The sequence below is a fragment of the Charadrius vociferus genome, unplaced genomic scaffold (genome assembly GCF_000708025.1).
Source record: "Charadrius vociferus isolate BGI_N301 unplaced genomic scaffold, ASM70802v2 scaffold512, whole genome shotgun sequence".
Lineage (NCBI taxonomy): Eukaryota > Metazoa > Chordata > Aves > Charadriiformes > Charadriidae > Charadrius > Charadrius vociferus.
The window spans coordinates 739636-757116 of NW_009647050.1; the positions used below are offsets into that span (position 1 = coordinate 739636).

Sequence of the window (17481 nt, forward strand, 5' to 3'; positions counted from 1 at the left end):
GCGGCGCCGGCCATGGCCCGGCCGAAACATTCCGGCACAACGGGGATGGGACCCCCCCAGGGTGCCCCTGGCCTTGCAGCCACAGCAGTGGGGATCTCTTGGGGATTTTCTGGCTCAAAGCATCCCCCAGCGCACATGCAGGGAGGCTCCGGTGCTCCCACTGTGCCTCCAGCTTGAATTTCCACAGCCGAAAGCTGCCGGCGAGTTCAGGCCGGCGTTTTCCTGCCTCTCCAGTAATTTCCTGCGGCTGCGCTACGCTTCAACCCAACTTGCACAGGGAAGGCTCGGGGCGGGGGGGAGGAGGGGAAGCACTGAGAGCATTTGGAAAATTACATTTAAGACGAAGAGGAAGGGGATGGGAAGGAGCTTAGCGGGCTTTGTTCTAATAGCTGTAATCACCCGAAGCGCAACCATGAGCCCTGTTGCGCTGGGTGCCGCAGCCCTGCCACGGCGGGGGCTGCTGGCCTCCGCTCACAGCGCCGCGCTGGCTTCCGCTCCCTCTCCGATGGCAGCTTGCACTTTGGTCCTGCTTGGAACAAGTGCCCGGGTTTGGCTTTATTGCACAAAAGACTGTATTTACATAAACAGGGGAAAGGTTGGTCAGAAGGTGAAGATGAGGCGTCTTGAAGGGAAACCGGAGGCTTAAATACCCCAAACTCGCCGTCTCGCCTGGCTACCGAGCCTGAAAGGAGGAAAAAAAAGCAGGAGCGCGATTTTTAACCTTTTTTTTCTTTCCCCTCTTCCGACAGTGTTTTCAGACACTGCCACTACCCACAGCGAGCAGGACCTGTGCCGAGAGGAGGAGGGGATCTCTGCAAAGTAAGCTGAGCTTTTTAAAGGCTTTCTCCTTCTTGTTTTGCTTTCCAAGAGCGGCGGAGGCGGTGACCCCACACCAGGGAGCGCAGGGGCTCCCACCGCCCTGCGCTTAACCCTAGCTGCAACCTTCTCTCGGTACGGGTCACTGGTGGGGACGATGGTGCTTTTCCCGTGCTTAATTTCTTTCCCTGTTTTAGTGAGATAGCGAAAGGCAGCAAGTGCTCTCAGGTGAGCTCCCGTGCAGCCCTTGCTTTCCTGTACAAGGTTTATCTATATGTATCATACATAAACAAATGCTTACGTTTGAACAAGCCGCTCAGAGATCAAAGATCTTTTACAAAATGTTAATTAAACGAATAACGGTGTGTTGTTGAGGCTTGAAAAAGGAAATGAAGGAAATTAGCTTTTTTAAGGAGGTGCCTGGTGGAAATATTTACAGTTATTCCTCAAATTTCAGTTATTTGTATTTTCCCTGAGGCAAGAGGGGAAAACCTGGCTGTTGTTTCAGAGGTTCTGTAAACCGTTTTTCTTGGTTGTGTGTAATGTGGGGATTTGATGTGATCCAGCGTGATGGCGTCGGAGGGGGAGAGGACGTGACTGCGGTGATTCGGTTCCTGCTTCACGGCGTAACATACAGCGTACCGCATACCGCTGTGAGCCTTGCAGGAAGCAGAAATAACTCTGCCTGTCCCGGCACAGAGAAATGTGGTGGTGATGATGTGGGGGGGTGGCTGGATGGGAGAGCAGGCACCGAGGAGGTTTCGTTTTATAGATGTGTGACAAAAGAGCTAGCGCTGAGGAGAGGGCTAGACATAAGTTGGTTAGCAGGGGGAATTAGAGGAGATGTGTGTGCGGCAGGGTTTAATCTCTTAATGAGAAAAATATATCCCAGCTGGCTGTGGTGGGGCGAGTTCAGGGACGAGCGTGGCGTTGCGTGAGAGCTCGCCCTTGCACCCCATGTCCTCCACCGGCCACCCCTGAGGTTTGCCCGAAGGATGCTCGGGAGCCAGGATGGGGACTTGTGATCCACAGCAAGTGCAGAACGGCCATGGGGCAGGAATAGGACGTTGGGGTGAGGATGAGTTTGTCTCAGATAAGGGCTGGTGGCCAAAGAGCGCCTTGCCAGGTTGTTTCCTTCAGTTCCCGAGCCCATTAATAGGCTCTGCTCCCTTGATTAGTTGGTGCCTGTGCGGAGCGGTAATGAGAGCCGGGCTCAAGCCATCAATTCTAGGTCAGTGGTTGTGTCCTGGGGATTTGGGATTGGGCAGGGGGGAGGGGAGCCGGAGCTGGACGCCTGCCTCCGAAAAGCAGTGTGGGGCCTGTGTTAAGGCAGCCCTGCCTGCACCCAGGGCAGGGGGGAGAGGGCTGCCTGCACCCAACACAGCGGGGCTGTGTGTTCCCCCCCGTCCCCAAAGTGCCCCATTGCCCTGGACGTGGTCTGTGCCTGTCAAGGAGGCTCATTGCCCATTTGAGATGTGCTCTCCTGAGAGGATAACATTGCAATAATTAGATGCGTTAAGGAACCAGAACAAATAATTGAGTTTTAAAACTGAAAGAGACTTTGCTGCGTTCCTGAGCGGTATCCTTTGCCTCTCGCAGACCTGCTTTCCTCTGTCCCTGGAGGCAGAGATCTCGTTTAGTATCAACTTGTCACTGTTTCTGGTGTTTAACCTCTGATCCTTCCCTAAAGGTGGGCAGGTGAGGCCAGGCAGTGAAGAGCAGCATGGACCTGGATGTGCTGAACATGTTTGTCATTGCCGGTGGCACCCTGGCCATCCCCATCCTGGCCTTCGTGGCCTCCTTCCTCCTTTGGCCCTCAGCGCTCATCCGCATCTACTACTGGTGAGTTCATTAGCTGGGCCCCGGCTGCTCTCATTTTAGTGCAGGGGTGGAATTACTGCTGGTCCCCATCAGGTCCCTGCGTCCTGGCACACACACGGGTGCACGAAGAGCCACGGGCAGCAAGGTGGCACGGACGGTGGTGGCGGTAGGCGCAGGTGGGGTGGTTTTTTCCACGGGCGTACTGGCTGCGTGTAGCTTTAAGAATCTCTGGGAGCACAAAATGACATTTTCTTATTGCTTTTTTGCTGCCGAGGCTCCTATCTGCCAGGGCAGCCTCAGGCGGGCCGCAGGATGTCTCTGAACGTTTCTGGGTTGTTCCCCCCAGGGTGGGACTGCGGCTGGGAAAAGCTTTGCTGATGCTGCCTGTCCCCCAGCCTGGCAGCCCTGGCAGGCTGGTGGCCCCCCGCCTCGTCAATGCAGATGTCGGTGTGGGTGTCCTTGGCTCTGCTGTGTCTCCTCTGGCTCACACGTCCCTCCTGATTACCAGCCTGCTCCACAGGCAGGGACTTTTCTCTCGCTTGTAGTTACGGACAAGGCTTTTCTCATTCTCCCCCTCTCTTCTGGGCTGGAGCATCAGAGAAGACGGAGCGATGCTTTTCCTTACCCCCTGGCATCTCCTCCTTTCCAATACCGGGAGGCAGGCACTGCATCCTTCAGTCCTCGCCTGTCTCCGGACATCAGTGATAAGCATGCTGGTGGCATTCCCATCTGGGTTTGTTGCAGGGGAAAGCTGGAATAACGCTGCCATCAGAAGCCGGGGCAGCACCTCGTCGTCCGGTGCGGGCGGCACAGCGGGCTGCCCTCACGTGCTGCTGGCAGATGGTGGCTCCTGCAGTTTTGCTCACGGGGTGTTTCCAAATCAAAGACATTAAGCTCACCCCAGCACTCAGATTCAGCAGCGTGATGACGCCTGTTTCTAATGGCACATTTATTAGCAACCTTTTAATCCCAACATCTAAGGGCTGAGAGAGGAGGGAAGATGTGATGAAAACCCCAGAGACTGGATTGGCACGGGGGAGAATTTCCTCACGTTGTGCATCTTGTGGGGGGCTGTGAGGCCAAACGCTGCTCTGCAAAGGAGAGCAGGCGGTGTGACAGCCTCCTGCCCCAGGGACATCCAGGCTGCTGCCTGGGGCAGGTCCAGATGGTGCCGGGTTCGTCAGAGGTTTTTTTTTTTCCCTTGGACGTTCGAGCAGACGGTGGAAGCCAGGAAGGACCCTGATGGGCTCAGGTTCAGGGGAGGATCGCCGGAGAAACGCTGCTGTACCAGAGCAGAGCGCGTGTGGCTGGGGTGAAGCCTTCAGAGGGCCACCGGCAGGGGTGGCCGCACAGGGCAGAGGAGGCGCAAGGGGCTGATGCCGGGAGCTTTGAGGAGCTGGGCTGGGAGGCAGGTAGAGAAGACCCTGCTGCATCATCCTTCGGGGGTGCAAATTAGAGGCTGAGTGAAAATGCACGGTGGGTGGGTCAGTCTGTGTTTGGCTGAGGGAGGGAGCGTGTGAGCAGAGATGAGCAGGGCTGTTTGCTTTTGAAGGGTGAGGGCCCCCATGTCTCTCTCTTCCAGCATTTCTGGCAGCAGTGCCATCTTGCAGGAGTAACTGTGACACTCTGTGTTTCATGGGCACCTCTTTTCTTAGGAACAGCGGGCGAGAAGAGCGGGTTTGCCCTCTACTCTTAATTTCCTATGTGCCTCCTTCTGAGCTGGCTTTTTGGGGGACAAAATCGTTGTGTTTCCCCATGGGCAGAGGCAGGCGAGGGGGCAGACAGCATGATGTGCCGCCCTCCCCCTTTTAGCCCCGTGCAGCTCCAGCTTTGCGACATCGCTCCCGGGAGGTCCCTAAGATGTCCCAGGGGACACTTCTCCCTTTTCCCACCACTCCCTCCCCCCCTTCTCCTCCTCACTGCCGGTCTGCATGTCCTCAGCCGGCGTGGCCAAGGGTCACGCAGGGCCCCCATCGCTGGTGGCCTCGCTCCCTCCCCTGCCACTAATGCCCGGTGTGACGTGCAGGGCTGCCCCGCTGACCCCGGCCCCGGAGCCTGCCTGCTCTGCCGACAGGGGTTAATCAGTTTAGCCGCTGCCGCTAAGCGTGTTAACACCTTGCGAGGGATCAGTTCAGCTTTGCACAGATTATTTTGCCTTCTGCTGAATTGATCCATCAGGATCAGTTGCTAAAAATGTTATCATCTTGCCCATCAGTAGTTTACACCGGTGCCTTTGAGGCGAGGACTCTTAAGACACTTATTCAGGGAGAAATTCACCTCTCCTTGTAGGACCAGCACAGAGCCGAGATGCTGCTTAAGTCCCACTAACTCCCTCCAAAAAGGGATTATGCTAAAAGAGGATTGCACCATGCATAAGCTTTGAGTGGGCAGAGAGCTAGGACAGCCCAGCAGTGTTGGTGACCTTGCTCTTGTGTCTTGAATAAATTCTGGTATTGTGTATAAAAATATTTGCCGGTATCTTGGCCATCAGGAGTAGTCTGGTAGTTGTCCTGACAAGGGTTAGGTCTGAACAGGGGGGAAATGCAGTGAAAGCATGCCTGCTCCTTCGTCTTGGACTGCACGTACACATCATGTGTCCAAAGTGTCACCGATAATCTCTGTCCAGGTCCCCTCTGGCCGGCAGTTTCACTGCATCCTCTTTGAGCAGGCTGCAAGCGTGCGCCGGCAGGAGCTGTCTGCTGCTTTGCTTTCAGAGGAATAACCCAGGTTTCCCTGGGGTTAGCCCAGTATCTTCTGGGATGCTCGACCCTGGGTAAGGATGGTCCCCTCCGGTCCTTCGCATGTGTATGAATACGTTCTTAAAGATCATCTAGTTGGCATATGGGAAACGGGTTTCTGTGATGCTCCTGGTGACACGGTTGTTTTGGCTGGGACTTGATGTGCTTGTCCATGGGGTGATGTTGTCCCATGGCTGTGGGGCTGTGCCCAAATAAACCCATGACAGATCCACCTTACCCACCTGGAACAAGTGCCTCCCTTGGCCCGCCTGTCCTGCACGCTGCCTCGCCGTGTGTGCTGCCTTCCTCTCTTCAGCCTCTCTCCTCATACCAAGCTTTGGGCGTTTTCAGTCTTAGGATTGCTGTTTCAGCTCATTTCAATTTCCTTGAGGGAATTGTGCACATTAGTTATTTTGGGTATTTTTTTGAAGTTTTTAACAGAGTGTCTCCACAAGCCATCTCCAAGGCAGCCATGAATAGCCAGTGGCCGGTGCTACACATGTGAGGGTTCACACGTAAGCACAGGGTCTGGTCCAGGCACCAGATGCTCAGAATTAGTCCCAGTTAGGGCCAGGATAGCGTCGGTGTAGACCCAGCATAACTGGCCTTATCGAACTAGCAAATCTGCAGCTGAGTTTAGACCTGTGAGCTGGATTCTATTGCTTCTGGGCCCTGGTCTTGCCTCACTCACTGGTGGTGTTTTCTCCTTGTTTCCAGGTACTGGCGCCGAGCCTTGGGTATGCAGGTTAGATATGCAAACTACGATGACTATCAGTTTTGTTATTCCTATAGAGGGAGACCTGGATACCGACCGTCCATCCTGATGTTACATGGGTTCTCAGCCCACAAAGACATGTGGCTGTCCATAGTCAAGGTGGGACTCCATTTCTGTCATGTCGCTCCCTACAGTGATCCTGGACTTAGGGGTGGTGGTTTGGGGACCCAACAGTTGCATGCGTGGGCTGTGACAATGGCTGTGATGTGCTAGAGACACCCTCCTCAGCTCTGTGCTGGTTGCTTGCTGGATCCCTTTCATCTCTACGACATGCAGAGCTGCAGGGGAGAGCGGTATGTACCTGCCTCCTCCATGGGAAGCGAGTCTTGCCCGTGGTTTCTCATCATGTCATCCTTGGCTGATGACTTGTGGTGCACGAGTAAGCAGGGGCTGCTAGGAGGAGGGTGTCCCCCACCCCTACTCCCACCTGCGGTCACCGGTTTCCATCTCTGGGCTTTGCAGCAGTTCCCCTGCGCCATAACCACCCCTGGTTTGTTTCTGCAGTTCCTGCCGAAGAACCTGCACTTGGTGTGCGTTGACATGCCCGGGCACGAGGGCACAACCCGCTCGGCCTTGGACGACTACTCCATTAGCGGGCAAGCTAAGAGAATACACCAGGTAACGCCCTGGCGTCGCATCGCCTCTGCAGAGGGACGTGGGGATGTGAGGGATGCTAAGCGTTGCGAGCTCTGCCTCGCGGGACCCCACTCCCACCCACAGCCCTTCCCAGGCAGCCAGAGCTGCTGGCCTCAACCTTTTTTGAATTTCTCTAATGACCCCATGCTGTCGCTTCCTCTCCCCTAACAACGCTCCTTCTGCTCCCCTGCCAGTTCGTGGAGTGCATCAAGCTGAACAGACGGCCCTTTCATCTGGTTGGCACTTCCATGGGGGGAAATGTAGCCGGCGTCTATGCCGCTCAGTACCCAGAAGATATTTGCAGCCTGACTCTCATCTGTCCTGCAGGTGGGCAACGCGGGGGAGGCGAGATGGGGAGAGGGTGTGCAGGAGCCGGTGCAAAAGCCCAGAGCAGTGCTGGGAGCAAAATAGGCTTTTAGTGCAAAGCATTTTGAAATATTTTGTATGTACAGCCTGAAAATCTCTGGCAGGGCATGGGAGGAAATCACAGCTTTGTCCTGACTGCTCTTCTCCGGGGCTTTGGAGTTTGCTGCACTGTGCTGTGGTTAGAGCTGGGACTAGGGCAAATGGGACAAGTCCTGCTCTGGAAGAAAATGCGTTTCCCCTTGGGGTGGCAGCTGTTTTACATGGCGCATCTGTAGCCTCTCAGTTCTGGAGGGGGAACCCAGGCAGCGATGGGAAAAGCCTCCCCAGTCTGGCCACGTGAGAGCCCCAGTGTGCCAGAGGACTGGGGCTTCAGGAGCTGGAGAGCTCGGTCCTCTCACGTTTGAGTGCTCCCAATGGGAAGAGCGCTTTGGGGCCATGCACAGGTCCGTGGGGTGTCCCTGTGCCCATGCAGCACCTCTCCATCCCCACCGTCCCCTCCATCCCCACTGTCCCCTCGTCCCCACTGCCCCCTTGGCTGGGGTGGGCAGGGGAGCACAGCATGACATGCTGCAGGAGGCACGGGGGTTTTGGCAGAGCGCTTCTCTGTCAGGGAGAGCTTTGCTGCATCCCAGTTGTTATAGCAGCTCCTTCCCCCTCCCACACAAGGAAAGTGGCTCCCAGATAAGAAATAAGTAATGAAGCAAAGCGAACGTTACCTAGCTACCAGGCTCCGGGGGTGGCAAGGTTCCCGCTCCGCTCCGGGGGAGATGCTGGCTGACTCTCCCAGCGTTTCGGGAGCTGAAACCTCGGGGAGGGGGGGCTGCAGAGAGGTTTTGGGGTTTTGCTGCTGGGGGATTTTGGCCTCGCGGTGGTGCATGCGGATGAGGCTTCTGAAATTTTCTGTCTGACCCTTTGCTGTGGCAGGCCGGGCATGGGCATTAGTATTTGCATCCGCTGTCCACATAAAAATAAACACTATAATTTTTGCCAAAGTATTCATGCCTGTCTACAGGGAATACACCTCGTGTTGCCTCAGCCCATGTCAGCTCTGTGGTATCTGGCCTTGGGTCAGGAGGGAGGCTGGGGTATCTCTGGGTACATACTAAGGTTGCGGTATGTACAGATTTTTTTTCTTCCCACTCCCCTTTTTTTTTTTTATTTTATTTAATGAGTTATGAAGTGGGAGGCCAGAGGCAGGGACAAGGCAGGTTGATATGGTGATGCTCAGGTCTCATCTGGGTTTTAACTTGCACCCCCCTTCTCCTTCGTCCCAGGCCTGCCAAGTACCACCGACAGCAAGTTCATTAAGCAGCTCCGGGAGCTGCAAGAGTCCGAATGCATCGACAGGATCCCTTTAATTCCCTCGACCCCTGAGGAGATGGCAGATATGCTGAAGCTTTGCTCCTATGTCCGCTTCAAGGTGCCGCAGCAGGTGAGGAGCCCGGGATGGCTGTGGCGGCCGGGAAAGGGGGAGCTGGGAGATGGGGAGCAGGTTTGTTTCTCCCCGAGTGTGTGTGCCGGCAGCCAAGGCAGTGCCAGGAGCAGAGCCGGTGCTGCCATCGCCTCCATCACCCAGGCGGGACACCTCCAGCCCCGCTTCCAGCACCTCTCCAGCACTTTCCCTTCAAACCCTCTTTTCCCAGCTCCCTCTGGCAACACCCCCTGAAATTCCTCCTCCTGCAAGGTCTCTGGCAGCGGGCTGGGATGTCGAAAGGTTTTTTAGTAAATATGGCTGGCAGGAAGCATTAAATAACTAAGGCGGCTGTTGTCTGGCCTGGAGGGGGATTGTTTGCTGCTTTTTAAGCAAAAGCGATGGAAATGTTAATCGCCTCATTGTCAGGCGAGAGGAACTTGGCGAGGGTCTGGCCGTTTAGCTGGTTTTCCTTAGGAAGTCTGGGATGAGTAGATTGGAGAGTAAGAAAAGAATGTAAGGTAATGCCAAGACCTGGGTGGGTTTTTTTAGCGAAAGAATAAAAGAAGGAAGAAAAGCACAGTCATGGCTGAGGCAGCCTGCTGGCAGTGGATAGCTGCCCTGGGGGATAAAATTGGGTTGACATCATAAAAGACAAAAATACTTGTTGCTGAAATACATGTTACTTAAGCACGGTTGCGACAGCCAGACGTGCTTAGGAAGGAGCCCGCGCCGGGGCCAGGCTGCGCAGGGCATGTCGGGGTGGCGGGGGCACGCTCCCGGCCGCTTGCCGTGCTCGGGGATGTGCTCAGCCCCGTTGCAGGATGCCGGTGTCCCCCCCAGCCCAGCAGCTCTCCTCTGCTCTCCCTGCAGATCCTCCAGGGCCTCGTCGACGTTCGCATCCCACACAATGATTTTTACCGGAAACGTAAGTGCGCGGCGGCAGCCCCTCTCACCAAGCTTTCCAGCCAGACCCCCGGGACACGGGGATGGGCTGTCCTTGGCCCCATGTCCCCTGCTGCCATCATCCCCCTGCTGCCTTGCTGAGGGTGGGAGGGGACAACGTCATTAACAAATTTGGGGATGCACCTTGGTCACCAGTAGCAACCCACTGGGCGATGGGGCTGCTGCTTTGCCCTCATCCTGCCAGCTGGGTTAATTACCACTAATATCTATGAGGAGATGGGCATGGAGGAGGATCTCTCTGCAGAGGGGCTTGGTAGTGCTGCAGGACTCAGCCTTCGCAAGGACAGCCTGTCGGGGCTCTCCCTCTCTATCGCCCCTGCCTGGGTGTCCCACTGAGGGGGCAGTGGCAGGGCTGGCCCGCAGGGACCCCTGGGAGAAGGGAAGGCAAAGCATCCCCCTTGTAGGACTGACTCTGCTCTTGCCCCCACTTAGTGTTTTTAGAAATTGTGGATGAAAAGTCCAGGCACTCTCTCCACGAGAACATGAGCAAGATCAAAGCGCCGACGCAGGTCATCTGGGGAAAACAGGACCAGGTACGCGTCCCCCTCTGCCTCCCCCGTGGGACCATGTCTCCACCTCTGCCCGCGTCCACCCGCGGGAGCACGGCACAGGCTGTGCTGCTGAGCTGTGCGCTGCGCTAGCCGGGAGCTGGCACACGCGTGTCCCCGTCCCCGGTGGGTTTGCACATGAGGTTTGGTGGGGTGATGGACATAAAGGTGGCAGCCAGCGCGGGAGGAGAGGGCAGAGCCGGGGCTGGGGAGGGCGAGGGGGCAGGTGGGGGGCAGGTACCAGCCGCGGCAGGCGGGGGGGGGGAAGAAGAATAAAGTGCCAGCAAAGAGAGTTGCCCTGGCAACTGGGGAGAGATGTGTTGTCTGTGGGCAGGCGGCGAGGCAAAGGCATGGGACTTCTGTCTCTTGTTCTGCGTTTATGTATGGGGCTGGTTACAGAGAGAGGAGTGGGAGGGGGAAGGAGGCAAGCTGCAGGCACGCAAAGGGCTGTGTGAATGCAGAGGTGCAAGTGTGTGCTTGCACCCCTTTGCACTGAGCTGGCAGCCCCAAAGCATCCAAGAGAGTTCCGTGCCACATGCTGAGACTGGCACCGTGCAGTTTCCCTGTCCCATCCCCAGGCATGGGTACCACGGGATGGGGCTGGTGTCACAAGGACTCTGTCCGCATCCCTCCTCAGCATCTTGCTTGGACTTGCAAAGGCAGCTCCAATGGGGTTTCTATGGTGGCCAGTAAAACCTAACTCTGCCTATAGGAGTGACTATTTTTTCCCTTCCCGTCCAGGTCCTGGATGTTTCTGGTGCCAGTGTTTTAGCGAGCGCTATCCCGGACTGCCACGTGTACATCCTGGAGAACTGCGGGCACTCGGTGGTGGTGGAGCGACCCCGCAAGACGGCCAACCTCATCCTGGAGTTCCTGGCGCTGCTGCACAACATGGACAACAACAAGAAGCAGGCATGAGCGTGGCAGGGAGCCGAGGGCCCACACCGGGTCTTTTAAATTGTAAAGTACTGCAGCTTTGATCAGTTCTCAGGGATCTTGTACGAATCGGGGTGAATGTGCCAAAGTCCCTGAGGAAGGCAGAATCACTGATACCTAAACCTATAGCACCGCCGGCACAGCGACCTAGGGGTCATTGAGCAACCTCCATAGATACAGGAACGGAAGCAGAATCTCTCCCTTTTCTACTTAGAGACAAAGTAGAAACGAGCTGAAATCACCAAGCGCTAGCCATGCCGTGTGCTGAAGCTCCTTATGCAGCCACCCATCTTACCCGAGTTACCGGCACGTAGTTGTTAATGACTTTTACCGAAACTATATAAGAAGCGTAGGAAGGAGGAAGCATCCTGGACTGAGACTTAACAATATTTCTACTCCTTAGAGTCCGTTGCGTTGCATGCTGCCGTGCTGTAAGAGAACCCCAGTGCTCCAGGCTCGAGTGCTTTTTGTGTAGCTCCCTCAGTCGTGATTTATGCAGAAAACAAGACAAAACTTCATGCGCGGAAGTCCAATGACTGTATGTGCAAAAATGTTTACACTTTGAGTGGGTTTTTTTTTAAATCCCCCAACAGCTCCTGAGTATATGTAATGCCTTAACATTGCCCAGGGTATGGCATCTGCGCACAGCCTGCCTTGCCCAGGGGATGGTTGCCCCTGAGGCTGAACACAGCGAGTGAAAACTCGGGGTGCAGACAGCAGCTTCACCGCCGTTGTGCGAACCAGAGGGATGGAAACCGCCCAGGGCGATGCGGTCCCCGAGCCCGAGTCAGCAATAAGCCCGTGGGCAGGGTGCGAGTCAGCAAACTCGGGCGAACTCTTGTCTCAGCTCTTCTATCGCATCACGCTGCTGAACACGTTGATGTAAATAACGATTTTCTTAATGAATTCCGTGAATTCTGCAAATGCCGACGTCACCGAAGCCAGGCGTGAGGGGTGGAAGCGGGCTGTGTATGTGGATAGTGCGGGGGATGTGGGCTCGTTGGGCGGCGAGGAGGGGGACAGCTCGCCTACGCTGCGCTCGGCGGTGACGTGGGAAGGTACGGTGTGCTTGTATGTCCTCTTGATGATTATAACCCCTGACCGAGTGAAATTATAGATAAGAACGGGCAATGCAGACAAGCTACGCTTTGCAGCCTGCAAGGTGATGTATGGGGTGGATCCTGCACCTCCCCGGGTGCCGTCCCTCGCTGCGTGTCCCATGGGCTGGTCCTGGTTTCGGCGGACCCATGGCTGCTGGAGGGCAAGGTGGTGCGTGGTCCTCTGGAAGGCAAAGCAGCAGCGGCTGTCACCCCTCGGTCACCCCCAGCCCTCCATGGGGGTTGACACTGGGTGCTGCTAGAGCCCTACCCCCGCAGACTGGGTACGCGCGCTTGTGGTGCTGACAGCCGTCTCCTCGCCGTCTTTCTGAGGTACCCTGAACTGTACATATATCTGAAACTCCCCATCAGCTTCTCTGCTCTTTTTAAGGGAAGAAACATTGTTCTTTTAGGAAATTAGAAATTCGCTGTTAATTGCTTCGTTATTGTTTCTACTACAGGAGTTGGTTTTAAAAAAAAAAAAAGATCGCTGATAGTTTTATGCGGTACAAGCCAGAAAAAGTTGTTGGCTATCTATATGGTTTCTCATATGCCACAGATTGCTGTATGCAAAGGATTTATATGGCTATTAAAATCTAGTGATTTAAGAAGTCCGCTGTGCAACGGTTATTTTTTCCTTTGAGGAAGAAGAGGGCTGCAGTGTGGGAAGATGCATGGCATGGGGGACTTGCTCTGCTGCTTCTTTCCTCCCCGCATTTCTGGGAGATGCAGGTTTTGCCTCGAGGAATATTTGACAATGTCAAGAGAGATGGTGAAGACTGGGAAGGCTTGAGTCTCATCTCTTCAAAGACAATACTAATTTTGCTTTTTTCTTTTTATTAAGAGGAGGTGGCGCTAAACACTCAAGAAGCAAAATCAAACCTCGAGAGGCAGGGGAGTTAGTTTTTAAGTGCTAAGATTCCTCTTAAAACTCTTGGAAGTGTGTTAAATACCAATTTCAGCTGTAATTACAAGTCTTACTGAATTCATACGGTGTGCTAGGAATAGCGTTATGTCAATATCCAGGGAAAAGTATTTGCATTTCTCCTTTCCCCAGGAGGCTGCAGAGGCTCAGCAGCTGCTTTGTTTGACGGAGGAGCTGCCGGGGGGGTGGTGGGGAGCATCCTCCTGGCACCCCATCCCCCTGCCCAGGCCCTGCCACGGCACCCCGGACCCGCTGCCACAGTGGCGCACGGGTCGAGGTGACAGCGGCTGTGGGAAACCTGTTAATTACTGCAGCGCAGGGGGATGGACTGCAAGCAGGGGGTCTGCATCATACATTGCAGCCTCTCGCGGTTCACTAATAAAGATCCCCAGGTGTATTTGGGAGGGGGGTCTGGGTGCTGAGCCCACTGAGGAGAGGCAGGGAGGGAGGGAAGCTGCCTGCAGATGGGATCACACCTGAAAGCACACCTGGTAACACCAGTTGCTATTCCCACTAACCCTCATTTCCCACCGGGAGCCAGAAAAGCCCCACGCCACTCAAGGGCTGCCTGTGTGTTTTCAGCTGCTGCTCCCTTGGCACTGAGGCCCGGCCAACCCCCAGGTAAGGCTGCATCCCCCCAGGCTGTGCGTGGGGCTTGGGAAGGGGCAGAGGCTCCTGCTGCTACCGGTGCATTTGTCTGTCCTGTGGGCAGAGCTGGGGGAACCACAAGGAAATCATTGGATCCCAGTTGCGGCGAGCCTGGGCACTGGGAACCTGCACGTAGCTGAGCATCCTGGTGTGGCAGGAGGGAGGAGTTTGCCTTTTGGTGTGTTGCCTGGTGTTTAAGTGTTGCTTTCCTTGTAATTATGTGAACCAACCAGGTCTGTGCTGGGGCTGAGCTGGGTGGCGAGGCTCACGGAGGTAGAGGCTCGTATAAAAGCTAAGGAAGGAGTCGGCCCCTGGTTGTTACGGGTCTTGCCAAGGCGGATTCACTGTATTCTGAAAAAAAGGTTGCAAAACACAGCAGGGCTGGCTCATTAATAAACCGAATGATGCCTCTGCACAAGCTGTTTTGCTGCCGAGCAGCCAGGTCTGTGGTGGTACCTGTCACCCCGCTCCCGGCACATCACTGGAGCAAGACGGACCGAGCTGTGGTGGCAGTGGCTCCCCAGCACTCCGTATGTGCCCAGCTGCTGCTGAAGGGGAAAATGCGATGCCCTCAAAACATGGTCATGCAGGGAAACCTGGGCTGGGTCCTGCCCCACACATCTGGCTGCAGCCAGATGTTTGTCTGCAGTGGGGAAGCCTCTTTTTCCCTTTTTTTCCAGCAATGGAGAATAACAGCGTCTGCTGCCTTGCGGGGGCGTTTTAGCAGCAACAGCCCTGTGCAGAACATCCTCTGACAGGCAGAGTGATGCTCGGGGTGTCTGGCACCGCGGTTTGGATGCTGCCGTGGGTGTCCCCCCACCCCGGAAACCTGTCACCTGGCTGAACCTTCCCCTGATTTGATATGTTTCACAATCCTCTCGGACACAGTGTTTTTCCCATGGAAGCCTGGATGGGAGCACCCTGGGGCATGGCCCCTCTCGCCCACTGTGGGTGTCCCCACACGCCCCGGCACAGCGGGGGCGCACGTTCCCCGTTACACCTGCAGCTTCCCCGTGACATGGGAAGGGTCTCCCTGCCTGGACCCTCCAGCTGAGACTTACGGTGAATGCATGGAAAATATATAGGACCTGGTGGAGGTTTTTGGTTTGGTTTTTGGTTGTTTTTCCTTCTGGGAGGCCCTTTTCTGAACACCAGCCTCTTGGGGGTGGTTTGGGATTATTCATGGAATACTTGCTGGGGCACTAGTACTGGGTGGCGTCTCCCTGCCATTCCCTGCCCGACAGCGCTGCCTGCCTGCTGCCTCCTACCCGCTGCTTCGGACATGGGGAGTGAACCTTGATTTTTCCTTTCTTACAGAAAAACTTTGTTCTTCAGCTGTCTCAACAGGGCTGCTGCCTTTTGTTGTCTGTTTGTTGGTGTTTTTTTTTTAATGCCCAGCAAATAGCTGTGAAGGGGGTGCTCTGACAAGGGCTCTGGCTGTTGCCTGAAGGGCAGAGATGTTCAGAAAGGGCGTTGTGCCGCTTTCTGAACCCCACTCTTTTCCAGAAACCTCCGTTTCTCTCTGAAGAGCAGGACCCGCGCGCAGCCCTAGTGTGCTGCTCTATTGATTTTTTTTATTTGTTTTCTTGCATCCCGGGAAAAGCTGGACACAGGAGCACTGGGTGAGCTGGCAGGTTTCTGGTAACAGCACGGGGATTTGTGCTTCCCCCCTGGGGTTTGCAGGGCATTCCCTTGGCCCGGGGTTCCGGATCACCGCAGTGCAGCTGACCTGCGTTCCTCGGGTGGATAACACAAAGTTCTTGCAAGGCACAGGCTGCGGGGGAGGCTTCATGGAGGTTTGCCTTGGCCTCTGCCTTTGCCACCCAAGCATTGGGAAGCCCTGGAGAGCTCGGGCAGTGGCTGTGTCTGTGCCCTGAAGGAGCAGCCTGCGCTGCTACGCAGCCATTTCGTGGGATAGTAGTAATGTAGGGCTGGGAAAAACCTTGAGAGATCATCCAGACCATCTCTAGCTCAAGTCCTGGTCTTGGACATCCCACCACAGCTCCCTGGGGGCTGCCGGGCTCACAGGGCATCCTAATGAGTTGCCTGAATCTCTGCTGAAATTTAAGCTTATTACTTCTTTGTATTTATTCATTGGATGCTGGGAGCATGTTCGTAACTCCCTGCAGCACCCTCTTGCATGTTCGCAGACTTGCTGTGTCCAGAATAAAATCCTGCAGGCTCTGCCGGCTGCTCCTCCTGTACCTGGAGGGGTAACGCAGGCAGCTGGGCACAACCTCTGGGCTCAGACTTTGCCAGCTTCAAACAGCGGGTGTCTTGCTTCATGAGCGTGTTAAAAGCAAACATTACAGCCAGCTTGTTTCTAAAATAAATAAATAGTAAGAATAAAAACAACAGCTCCCCCCCCAACTCCCCCAGAATGACGTTGCTCCGCCTGTGAGTCACCCTTTCCTGCAATCTTGCTCCCCAGCCTGCCTTGGCACAGCGATTATTCATACCTGAGAGCAGAATCTTGCATTGGTCTTTCCAGAATTAAATCCCTCTTCCCCTCCCCCCCTTTTTAATATATTTGTATATTTGCCAAGATTGTCTGTATCCTACCCCAGCTCTCCCGCGCACCCCCTTGGGGCGGTCTCAGCTGTGTATTCATTAAGCAGCCTGTCCTCCAGCTCAATTAGCGAGCTACTGATGGAGCTGTGGAAAACAGTGTGTCTCCTTCCACTCTCTCAAGGAGCCACTGGTAATGAGTGAGAATAATTTTGCTGCATGTTTTGCAGCCACCTTGCAGGTTGAGTTAATCTTGAGTTTCCTTGTTTTTCCAGTGGGAAAGACACAGTCTTGCTTGACAAAAGCCTTGCTAAGAAATACAGTCCCTGCTGCTCTCTCTTTGCCTCAGGGGCCTCTTACCCTATTGCAAAAGAAAATTGATTTGGAGTAATATGACTAATTCCTCTTATCTATCACCCCACCGGTTTCCAGGTGCTTTGCATCCCCGTTCCCAAGCTGTTCTGGGACACCATGGGGGCCACCTCCAGTTCCAATGCCTGGAACAGACACCTGCCTTAGGGGAAACAACCCTCGGCGGTGTCCGGGAGGTTGGGAAATATTTGGAGTCCTGCCTTTGACCTCGTAGGCAGGAGAGAGGTCACTGGCCTGTTTGGGGAACCAGGTGAAGGTTGTCCTTTGGAGGACAAGTGGGGTTGTTTGGGGCCACAGGTGTTGAGGATGGGGACCCTACAGGCGCTTTGTGCATATGGGATGCCCATCCTGGACACCCGTGTCATCCCCACTTTCAACACCGGAGGTCCCCAGCACTTGTGGCGAGGTGGCACCAGGTGGCAGTAAGTGACCATCATGGGGACATGCTGCAGCACCATGGGGGGAGCAGAGAGGAGCCCTGATGCTGCACCTCCCCACTCCAACCTGCACCCAGAACAGCCCAGCACCCCACTGGGATCCTGCTCCTTGCTTTGGGCTGATGCCCAGGCAGGTCTGGCTGCTCTCTCCACAAGCACTGGATGCTCCATACGTCCCCAACCCCTGTGTAACCTGTCCAGGGGCAAAGCCCAGCATTCCTGTCTCGTGTTTGCAGCTGGGTACTCTTGGGGTCAAATTCTTTCCTTCCATAAGGTGTCCAGACTTTGAAGTTTAAGGGCAAGTCACCCCTGAAAGGAGTTAAATCATTAACTTGTTTTGCAAGAGCCTTGATTTGGCCTGCGAGCAAACCCCGCCATGCTCCTGGGGATCAAGGCAGCTTCTGAGCTCTGGCTCAGAGGGAGGATGGTGTGAGGGATGCGAAAGGAGAAAACTAAGGGGCGTTGGGCCGGTACACCAATG

The 17481-nt window shown here is 55.1% G+C and overlaps 1 protein-coding gene across 1 annotated transcript; it reads left to right on the plus strand.

Annotated features, from left to right (window-relative positions):
* Positions 1 to 796: 796 nt before the first annotated feature.
* ABHD6 (abhydrolase domain containing 6) lies at positions 797 to 11414 on the plus strand. Its single transcript, XM_009895741.1, has 9 exons — positions 797 to 819; positions 2515 to 2658; positions 6093 to 6249; positions 6655 to 6768; positions 6981 to 7113; positions 8427 to 8584; positions 9437 to 9491; positions 9962 to 10062; positions 10819 to 11414. The coding sequence occupies exons 2-9, from the start codon at positions 2540 to 2542 to the stop codon at positions 10993 to 10995; spliced, it is 1014 nt and encodes a 337-aa protein (XP_009894043.1). The 5' UTR covers positions 797 to 819; positions 2515 to 2539; the 3' UTR covers positions 10996 to 11414.
* Positions 11415 to 17481: the final 6067 nt, after the last annotated feature.